Raw genomic sequence first — 11,477 nt, forward strand, 5'->3', positions numbered from 1 at the left:
GTTTGAGATTTTTTTACTCCAGAAGGGTGTGGGAATTCAGTCATTAAGTGAGTTACAAACAAAGAATGAAAGATTCCTCATTACTAATCATATAGAGAGATAAAAATCACACAACACACCGGCATCTCCGAATCATATAGAAAGATAGTGAAGAAGGCGTTTGGTCTGCTTTCCTTTATTAGTCAGAGTATTGAGTACAGGGATTTGGAAGGTCATGTTGCGGCTGTACAGGACATTGGTTAGACCTCTGTTGGAATATTGCGTGCAATTCTGGTCTCCTTCCTATAGGAAAGATGTGAAACTTGAAAGTGTTCAGAAAAGATTTACAAGGATGTTGCCAGGGTTGGAGGATTTGAGCTATAGGGAGAGGCTGAACAGGCTGGGGCTATTTTCCCTGAAGCATCGGAGGCTGAGGGGTGACCTTATAGAGGTTTACAAAATTATGAGGGGCATGGATAGGATAAATAGACAAAGTCTTTTCCCTGGGGTGGGGAGTCCAGAACTAGAGGGCATAGGTTTAGGGTGAGATGGGAAAGATATAAAAGAGACCTAAGGGGCAACATTTTCACGCAGAGCGTGGTTTGTGTATGGATTGAGATGCCAGAGGAAGTGGCGGAGGCTGGTACAATTGCAACATCTAAAATTTATTTGGATGGGTATATGAATAGGAAGGGTTTGGAGGGATCTGGGGCAGGTGCTGGTGGATGGGACTAGATTAGGTTGGGATATCTGTTGGACCAAAGGGTCTGTTTCCGTGCTGTACATCTCTATGACTCTATGACATGGGAAGAGTGTGTGAATATGGTGTCCAGGTGGATGATCAGCCATGGTTTAGAACGGTGGAGCAGACTCAACAGGCTGAAGGGTCAACTTCTCCTTCAATGTTCCTAACTATTATGTTATCTGTAGCTGATCTCTGATACCAACCAACCATTAATATAAATGTTTATCTAACTAACAAGAAATTGGAATTAGCGGAGACCTAGAGTCATTTCAAATGGTTTGGGGAATATCTTAAACCAGCACAACAAAGTTTTTTATTTACGATAAAGTTAAAATAGTGGTCCAAGGTCTGCAAAGGAATTGAAAATGAAAGTGAGAATAAAACCAATTAAGAGAATAGCAATACTCTGAGTTCCAACACAGCATGCGGTGCCTTCAACCTTATATCAGAGAATGGTAGAGTGAAGGCTGTATCATAGGAAACCATTGAACTAGATAATGAAACTCAAAAGTATAAACATTGTACGCCCAGAGTCGATCAGAAGTTATCATATTGAGGTTTACACAAGAGCAAACACTTTCTCTTAAGAGAAACTAAGAATGAGCCCACAAATACATCTTGCCACAGATTATGATCTTAATTTACTGTTTCCAGCCTTGTTTAAACTTTCATTCCTCAATCTAAATGGATAAAATAGTCTAACAAGTAATTATCTCTGTTACTGAGAGAAAAAAAACCTCACCATCCTTGATCATGTTTTTTGACATTGTGGATGATGGCACCTCGAGGAAAAGACAATTCATCTTGTTGTTGACTCTGGTATTGATATAAAGCTTTCACTGAACCCTTTGAGTTAAGAAATGACTTGTTAACTACTGTATAGAAACTTCAATACAAATAAGTGCACTGATTATTAGTAGAATATAAACTATAAATGTAATACTTTAATTATAAAAGTAAACAGAGAAAGCCTTCCCTTTAAATATCACTTTTTATACAGATTATGGAAGTGTTATCAATTTATAGTACTTAAAATTGCGATAAGCAATGTAACATCAGAGCAAGCTGCCAATTTCAAAATATTAAAAATATTAGTTAGGATTACACATCAGTTAAAGTGCATTGATTCAAATTTCTCCTCAATTCAATTTGCTGTTGTCTGCAATTACACTACTGACATTCATATTCAGAACAAACCCAAATTCTAGTGACATCTATCTTAGCTTGTGATAGGCTCCTGTACTCCAATACATCAATGCACATTGCAAGGCAAAGTTTTATCCACATATCATTTTTTTCAGATCCGATTCAATGCAGGGGTCAAATCAGTTTTGATCTTCTGAAGGTTCCTCTTGAGATTTCCTTGAAGGCTCTTTTTCTTCTTTTTTTCGGGGGTTACTTTTTTCATTCTCACTAACTGATTTATCATGTGATGCTGCAACACAGTAATAGGTAGACTATGGCCCATTGGTACAAGAGCTGGACTATTAGCCTGTGGTCCAGGTAATGTTCTGGGGACTGGTTTCAAATCCTGCCACAGCAGGATTCAATAAAAATCTGGAATTACGAATTTAACAATGACCACAAATCAATTGTCAAGAAAAAACCCATCTGGTTCTCTAATGCATTTTAGGAAAAGAAACTGTCATCTTTAGCTGGTTTGGCCTACATGTGACTCCAGACCTACAGTAATGTGTCTGACTCTTAACTGCTCTCTGGGCAATTAAAGATGGGCAATAAATGCTGGCCTAGCCACTGGCACCCACATCCCATGAATAAATTACAAAAAATAAAATATTCAATATTTGTGTTGACATATGGGGTATTTGGATTCCGACACAAGCAGAAATAAATAATTCAACAATAATTATCAACTGTCCATTACACTTAAAATCACAACACACAAGGGAAGCATTAATTTGCTAGATACCAAAATATTTACAGTGGTACAAGATAACAGGAATAAGTTAATGCATAGCACAACAGCTTGTGGTCTATTTGGTATTCCAAGCATTTGGCAAATGTGGGCCTGACTTATCGGTTGACAAGCAGGAGGCTGAAAGAACACAGCAAGCCAGGCAGCATCAGGAAGTGGAGGAGTCAATGTTTCGGGTGTAACCTGCCTTCAGGACTGGGGGCAGGTGTAAGGGGAGTTGCAGATAAAAAGGGTGGTGAGTGAGGTAAGGATAGGTGAAGACAGGCAGAGGGTACGACCTGGTTGGTCGATGGGAGGAATGAATCCAGTTGGTAGCTGGAAGGAATGGTTAATGAGAGGAATGGAAGGGAGGGAGAGGACTGGGAAAGGATTCGGGGAATGGGAAGAGAGGTTATTTGAAATTGGAGAGCTCAATGTTGAGTCCTCTGGGCTGTAGGCTGCCCAGGCGGAAGATGAGGTGTTGTTACTCCAATTTGCGGTTTGGTTCATTTTGGCAATGGAGGAGGCCAAGGATGATCATGTCGGAAAGGGAGTGGGAAGGGGAATTAGAATGAGCGGTGACTGGGAGGGCTGGTTGACCCCTGTAGGCCCGTATGAGATGCTCGGTGAACCATTTCCTAAGTTTATGTTTAGTCTCCCCAATGTAGAGAAGATGTACACCCGTATTTGGGTGCACTGGATACAGTAAACTAGGTTGGACGAGAGGCAAGTGAACCTCTATCTCACCTGGAAGGATTGTGTGGGGCCTTGAGGTGAGGGGAGTGGTGTACCAGCAGGTTCTGCATCTTTTCCATTTGCAGGGCAAGTTACCTGGGGGTTCAGGGGTGTTGGTGGGGAGAGTTCCAAAACCAAAGTTTGTCGAATGGAACGGTCCTTGAGGAAGGCAGAGAGGGATGGGGAGGGGAAAAGGTCCTAGGTGGTGGGGTCTAGTTGGAGTTGACAGAAGTGTTTAAGGATCATGCATTGGATGTGGAGACTGGTGGGGTGCTTGGTGAGGACAAGGGGTCCTGTCATTATTGCATTTTGAGGGGAGGTTTACAGCAGTAAGACAAGGAATGGAGATGGTGCAGTGGACATCTGTCTGAATGATGGCGGGGGAGGAGCACATAGTTCAACATAGGTGGACATCTAGGATACTTGGGAGTGGAATGCCTCCTCGTCCGAGCAGATGCAGAGGAGGCGGAGGGGTTGGAGAACAGGATAGAGTTTTTTCTCACAGAATCCTTACAGTGTCGAAACAGGCCATTTGGCCCAATAAGTCCACACCGACCTTCCGAAGACTAACACACCCAGATCCATTCCCCTACTACTTTACATTTCCCTTACTAATGCGCCTAACCTACACATCCCTGAACATGAACAATTTAACATGCCCAATTCATCTAACCTGCACCGCTTTGGACTGTGGGAGGAAACCGGAGACCCGGAGGAAACCCACGCAGACACGGGGAGAAAATACCAACTCCACACAGCTAGTCACCCAAGGCTGGTACTGTGAGGCAGCAGTGCTAACCACTGAGCCACCATGCCAACTGAATTCTTGCAGGATACCGGGTGGGAGGACGTGTAGTCCAGATGTGAGAGTCTGTAGCTTTATAGTAAACGTTTGTCTGGAGACTGTTGCCGGAGATGGAAATGGAAAGGTCAAAAAAGGAGAGGGAGGTGTCCGAGCTGGACCAAGTGAATTTGAGTGTGGGGTAGAAGTTGTGGGCCAAATTGATGAACTGCTCTAGTTCAACCCGGGCACACGAAGCTGCAGCAATGCAGTCATCGATGTAATGGCGGAAGAGTTGGGACACTGTGCCTGTGTAGATACTGAATAGGGCCTATTCGATATAGCCAACAAAGAGGCAGGTGCTGCTGGGGCCCATCTGAGTGCCCATAAGCACCCCTTTGATTTGGAGGAAATGGGAAGAGTTAAAGGACAACATATTAAGGGTGAGGACCAGTTTAGCGAGGCAGAGGAGGGTACTGGTGGAGGGGGACTGGATGGGTCAGTTGGAAAGGAATAAGTGGAGGGCCTGGAGGCCATCCTTTTGGGATATGGACATATATAAGGACTGAACGTCCATCGTGAAGATAAAGCCTGTGGGCTGGGGAGCTGGAAGTTACTGAAGAGATGGAGGGTGTGGTTGGTGTCGTAGATGTAGGTGGAAAGTGCCTGAACCAAGGGGGAGAGGATAGATTTGAGACAGGATGAGAGGAGTTCAATCATACAGAAATAATGGGTCGGCAGGGTTGTTGGGCTTGTGGATCTTGGTGAGCAGGTAAAACTGGCCAATGTGAGGCTGGGGGACTATGAGATTGGAGGCAGTGGAGGGGAGATCACCAGAGGCAATAGGGCACTAACAGTGCGAGTGATTTTGGCATGATGGGGGTGGAGTCGTGGGCAAGGGGTCGGGGAGTAGGACATGGCATTGGAGAGTTGGCATTCAGCCTCTGCGACATAAAGGTTCGTTCTCCAGACTACCACCTGCCCGCCTTTGTCAAACTGATGTATTGGTTGGCAGTAGCCTTAAAGAATGCCTTAATTGGTGGCAAGGGGGAAATGAGGATTGGGTGGTTAAGCAGCTGGTTGTGGAAGTTAGACAGGAATAATAAGACAAATGTATGCGTAAGAAAATGATGTAATCTAAAAGAAGATAAGGAAGTACAGGGAAGAGTCAAGGCGGAGGGGAAGAAGTGGCAGAGAAATGACTGGGAGCTGGGTTGGTAATGGCCTTTGGTTTTAATATGGAGCTGGGATAAACATGACTTCCCTTGTGGCCCCACATTCAGATATCTTTTGAAGATAAAGCTTGCTTGGTGACAACATTCTTGCCTTTATAGACCAATGTTTCGGTCACCTATAGATCACCCAGTACCCACTCTTTCAGTTTTTCATTGTGGTACATATTCTAATAAAACCAAAATGGACTTGCTGCAAGATTTAATTTTGAGTAATTGTACTGTGGTAATGAATGAATTTAAATTTTTCTCCTCGCTTCCTCATTTTGATTATTTCAATACTGACAGTTAATAACTGCTTCTAATCAAATTGCATATGCTTTGATGTCAAAAATTAGCCTGAAAGTGGATTAATGTAATAAAAATGGAATTTTATCACATTATGTAAAGTAAGACTAATTACTGACTTGATTCTTAATTCTTAAAATTTTGTAATGGCTTACATTTTTAGTCAATACAAATTCACATTCTAAATATAGTTGAAATCTATTAAAACAAAATTAAAATACTGATATAATCAGGAAGACTGGACAGCTGGAAGACATGACAGATGATCTGGGGTTGAGTACACACTTAATGGACGGCTGTGTCAGACTTGCTATACTTTGTGCAAATAGCTCCTTGCAAAGAGCCAGGGAATCAGATCAATTGTTTCAATGTGAAACTACTTTCTAGCTCAGCAAGCAATGCTGTTCTACCTCAGAAGTAACTACTGGCTTTAATTAAAAGCTTTCACTATGTTTGTACATTATTTTAAACAGAAATCCTTCTGATTAACAATTAATTGAAAAATGCAATCTGAAAAAGACTGATTTCACTTGAAACATGAACAGAATATATTAAATTTGAGAGGGTTCAGAAAAGATTTACCAAGATGTTGCCAGGAATGGGTGGATTCAGTTATAAAAATAGGCCAGGACTTTATTTCAACGGAGCGTAAGAGGATAAGGGTGACCTGAAAGAGGCTTATAAAATCACAAGGGGCATAGATCAGGTGAATAGCAAAGACCTTTTCCCTTAGGCATGGGTGTTCAATAAACATATTTTTAAGGTGAGAGGAGAAAGATTTAAAAAAGACATGAGGGCCAACTCTTTTACACAGACAGTGGTTCGTGTGTGGAATGAACCTCCAGAGGAAGTGTTAGATGCAGGTACAGTTACAACATTTAAAAGACATTTGGATAAGTACATGAGTATAAAAGGTTTGGAGGGATATGGGCCTAATGCAGGCAAGTGGGACTAGCTTAGTTTGGGAACATGGTCTACATGAACTAGTTGGACCGAAAGGTCTGTTTCTGTGCTGTCTGACTCTATGACTCTACAGTGTCAACAACAGCAGGTCCAGCAGCAGCTGTGCAGCATACAGACAAATTAATGTTTCACAGGTGGCCTGTCAACAGAACCGGTCTTTTTTTTAACTTAACCTTTTTTTTCCCTAACCAAACTGTTCAGAGATGTTATTACACACTCCTGGAACAGGAGGGATTTGAACCTGGCCTCTTAGTCCAGGGGCACTACAACTGCACCCACAAAAGGACCTTAGCAGCTGTGTCATTACAGATAATGTGATCAATGATGAGTGTACCTTGCATTTTTAAAAAAAAATCAATATTTTCTCTTAGATTTCAGAAAACAAGATTTCTTTAGGGAAAATATGTTCCTGTTTGGCACACAATTAATCTTCCAGGGGGTGGCAACAGTAGAGGGTCCAGTTGGAGGGTCTTGCACCAAGGATCAGAATTTCCCTTCATTATGTCCAGTTCCTGGAGAAAGTCCTTCACGGGAAAAATGTTCTGCCACCATTTCATAAACAGATTCTGGGAAGTCACGATATGTGTAGATGCAAGTATTTGAGTAGAGTAATGATAGTAATAATTTAGGAACAGAGTTCTCCTTTGGGAATCTTGCAAAACACATCAATGTCCTGTCTAGATTTCCAGTACCCAAAGCACAGGCATGTTGACTGGAGATAATTGGTTGCAATGTATGCAGATGGCAGTGTAGCAGGGAACTATCAGCCGTTCGGAAATCTAATTTGAATCTAATGTTTTATTAATAATACTTTCACAAACTGCTCAATATTCATCTAAAACTTACTCGTGCTAAAGGGAATGACAATGAGTGAAGGAATCTGGGCTGTGACAACACCGGAGAACTGCACTATTGCTGTTCTCAGGCTTTGGACAGACCTCAGAAATTCGAGAAATAGGTTTTTGCTTTGAATCCTATTCTTGCCGACTGAAATGATATTTATTTAATGCTTTAATAGGGACATCCATGTTCGAATCCTACCTGAATAGGTGCCAGTTCATTTGGGTCCACATAATTTATGCCGTAGAGACTGCCATAGTCTTTTTCCTGAAAACAGACCAGAGGTTTCATTATGCACAGCACAGCTGATTGCAGAATTGGGAGTTGCAAGGGCATTCTGGTGAGGCCTTCCTTTTATATCACCTTGGAGGTCTTTCAAACCTCAATGAAGCTTAATCATTTGGATTTTGTGATCTCCCTTCCTCATGAAATGACTGAAGCAAAACACATTGCGGATATAGATCAGGAAAATAGGCTAACCTATATCTGTCAGTGAAAATGCCACCGGCTCTTAATGGCAGGACACAATCACACAAACCAGGGACAGGTTTACAGAAGCACCTTCCTCTGGTGAACGAAGGAATTGAGAGACAAAAATGCAAGTCTCAATATGGGTATAGATAATTCAAAAGAAATTCTGGAGATATTTCAAAATAGCTTACCAGCCTGAAAACAATCTTAAAACACAAAGTCTCAATTATAAGGAATAACTTAACTGATGTCATCCAATTAGTACATGTTTGAAGGTAAAATTTTATCTGAATCTCTTGTTTCCATTGATTACGTTTTTCAATAAAATTTGCACTAAGCTAATAAAGGGAGTACTTCACAGATAAACCTTCTTGACAGAGAAGAGCAAACTGGGAGTTTGGACAGTTCCTTGAATTGACAGATATTTAACTGGTACTAAAGGCCCCCAGTAAACTGTAGGGTTTAAAGGGCTTGATATTTCATCATTCTATCTGAAGTAGGAAGAAGATAATTAGTAATGTGTTATGAAAGTGGAAAAAAGGGTACAAATGCTTAATTAAGAATAACAGAACAAACGCCTACCACATTGTAACGCTCCAGCATCTTTTCCGTGACTGGGTAGCGCAGTTTCATTTTCCGATATAATGGGTGTTTCTTATGATAATTGATAAGCTCCACCAGGCTGTCAAACTCTGCTGAGGTCCCCAGTATGTACTTTCCTTCTTCATAGTTAATGCGGCAATGTTTAACCTTACTTTCAGCTCTGGAGAAGACCACAATTTTAAAATGTAGTCTGGATTCTCTTCACAGTGCCAAGTATATATTTATTTTAAATCAGATTCATCAGTGGTTTGTAATCTTACCTAAAGGTAATGGCATATGAATTGGGTTCATCTCGCTTTCGAACCAAAAAGGCTCCATCTCTAGGTATCCTCATAAGCATGTCCTCCGCTTCTCCTCGACTTAGATTTTTATAGTACCATCTGAAATTATCACAAATGGAATATATGGTCAGATTATACGGTCAGCAACAAAAAAGCAACACTCACAACCTGACCTCAGAACAAGCTGGCTACATTCAAAAGCATTAATTTTCCCCACTCCAGCTCCAGGGGTTTTGTGGCATCTGGCAAGTGATGTCATCAAGCAGACTGCTGAGCCAATCATAATGAAGAATTTTCATCATCAAAAAAAATGCACAGTTGTATCTCACATTTTCATCACTTTAAAACCAAGTAAAAATTGGGACAAATATATGATATTAAAGCAGAAGATAAAATGTCAAATAAATGCTTTTTTAAAAGTATATTTATTGATCATGCTATTAATTCATATTATATCAAAACATAATTATGGAATTTATATCATGGAATGGAAGGAAGAAGCTCTACACCTGTGAATGTATCTTCAAGGACAAAAGCATTGCACAGTAGTGATTATGATTTAATACGTCATTAAAAGTTCCATCCTACCTCACTCAACAAGCCTTCAATTTCACCTCATTCAATAAAGCAAAAAAATTTCAACATTTTTTCACAGCGAGGATAGGATGTAATAGATTGACGTTTATATTAAATCATTGATTCTGAGGTGATTGCAATGTACAATTTGCAAAGACGGTAGAAGTACGCTATAGAATAAGGTATCGCTGCTTGCATCTTCCAGTTTTCTGGAAGTTGCTGTCAGTTTTCACACCCACAAATGCTGACAGGTTCACCATCGTAACTTCTGCAAATTCCAGGTCAACGTTCTATTCACAAGTCTGTGACGTTCAAATGAGATCTGTATTGAAACAGGTTGACCAACTGCATAGTTTCAATCAGTCAGTTTTTGGAACTTCAATTCTAATTGCTACCGTATGGAATGTACTGCCAGAAAATTTGGTTGAAGGCAGGTTCAGTTGGAGCATTAAATGTTTTATTTTTGCTATTTAGGGATATGGCAAAATGGCGAGTGATTGGCATGAGATAATAAAGCTGGACTAGATAAGAGGGCAGTACGGTGCAGGGCCAAGAGGCCTCCATCTGCACTGTAATAATTCTGTGATTCCATAATTTGATAATTGAATAGAAAATGTCTGATTTTGACACTCTTACTATGAAACAAACACTAGTTGCACGTACAACTGAACGTTTTTCATCTTTTATCTAGTTCTGAATTGAAGGATTTTCTGCATAAGTTTGATTAGGCTCAATGTTGGCATTTGCACATCTATTTTAAATAGTCACATCGATATTGATCTGACCAAAACTGGCCAGCATAGGTTCAAGTCCCATCAAAGTGATGCAAAGAAAATCTTCTCTGGTGCTGTGACAGTTTTATGAAGAAGTGGATTCTGGGTAATCCAAGATGGAGGACGGGAAAACTTTCTGGCTGTAAGAGCTGCTCCTTTTTTTGAGGTATTTTAGGTGTTGGAGGTGAATTCCTCGAATTCCAGGAGCTGTTTTATATGCTGTTGCATTGTTTTGGAACTTTGGAAAAACAACAGTCAAACAAAGGAAGCATATTGTGAGGACTGTGCAGGAGAGAGAGAGAAGAAAGAAGACAGTCGGAGTACATCTGGGAAAATTAACAAACAGTGAAATTCACAACCAATCTTGGAGGAACTGCTGGACGAAGTTCACAGCACAGAATCAGATAAGTTAATTGTCATTTTAAGTCTGTCCAAGAGAAAGGCTGCAGTAGTGAGTATAGTGGATTCTTTCTTGATTATATGTTTTTGGAGATAAGTCTCTTGATTAAACTTAAAATATAAGCCATAGCTATTAATTTAACCTGGGGCAGTGTTTGTAGAGGAATAAGATGGTCTGCAGATTGTGAAGGATCAAAAATGGCCTTTAGCAGAGTGATATGTGCTTCTTGTCAGATTTGGGAGTTTAAAGAGAGTTTAATGGTTACTGCGGATTATATCTTCCATAAATGGTATTGGATGCGAATCTTATCAGATCGAGTGGATCGGTTGGAGAGACAGATAGAAGTGATGAGGAATTTGTAACAGCAACAGTATGTGATGGATGGCAGTTATAGGGAGGGGGGAAAGTCTCAGATACAGTCACACAGATTAACTCCAGGAAGGGTGAGAAAGGCCGGCACCTAGGGCAGGAGTCTTTTGTGGATATACCCATTTCAAACAGGTATGCTGTGTTGGAAAATGTAGGGGGTGATGGATTCTCAGGGGAACGTAGCACGAACAGCCAAGTTTCTGGTATTGAGACTGGCTCTAATGCAATGATGGGTACGTGGGCTTCCAAGAGATCAATTGTGTTCGGGGATTCTGTAGTCCGAGGTACAGACAGACGTTACTGTGGCCAGCAGAGAAAAAGCAGAATGGGGTGTTGTTTCCCTGCTGCCAGGATCAAGGATGTCTCAGAGAGGGTGCAGAATGTTCTCACGGGGGGGAGGGGCCAGGAGGAGGTCTTTGTCCACATTGGGACCAACGACATTGGAAGGGAAAAGGTTGAGACTCTGAAGGGAGATTACAGAGAGTTAGGTAGAAATTTAAAAAGGAGGTCCTCAAGGGTAGTAATA

General features: G+C 41.0%; 1 protein-coding gene across 1 annotated transcript in view; it reads right to left on the reverse strand.

The window, feature by feature from the left end:
* plcg2 (phospholipase C, gamma 2) overlaps positions 1-11,477 on the reverse strand; it is a 203,346-nt gene that overhangs the window by 27,888 nt on the left and 163,981 nt on the right. Inside the window, exons 18-21 of the mRNA XM_043706657.1 lie at positions 8,813-8,932; positions 8,532-8,712; positions 7,680-7,745; positions 1,467-1,570 (exon numbers count right to left, since the gene is read on the reverse strand). Coding sequence (XP_043562592.1) covers positions 1,467-1,570; positions 7,680-7,745; positions 8,532-8,712; positions 8,813-8,932 — 471 coding nt within the window. The remainder of the gene's footprint in view (positions 1-1,466; positions 1,571-7,679; positions 7,746-8,531; positions 8,713-8,812; positions 8,933-11,477) is intronic.

The sequence above is a fragment of the Chiloscyllium plagiosum genome, chromosome 17 (assembly GCF_004010195.1).
Source record: "Chiloscyllium plagiosum isolate BGI_BamShark_2017 chromosome 17, ASM401019v2, whole genome shotgun sequence".
Lineage (NCBI taxonomy): Eukaryota > Metazoa > Chordata > Chondrichthyes > Orectolobiformes > Hemiscylliidae > Chiloscyllium > Chiloscyllium plagiosum.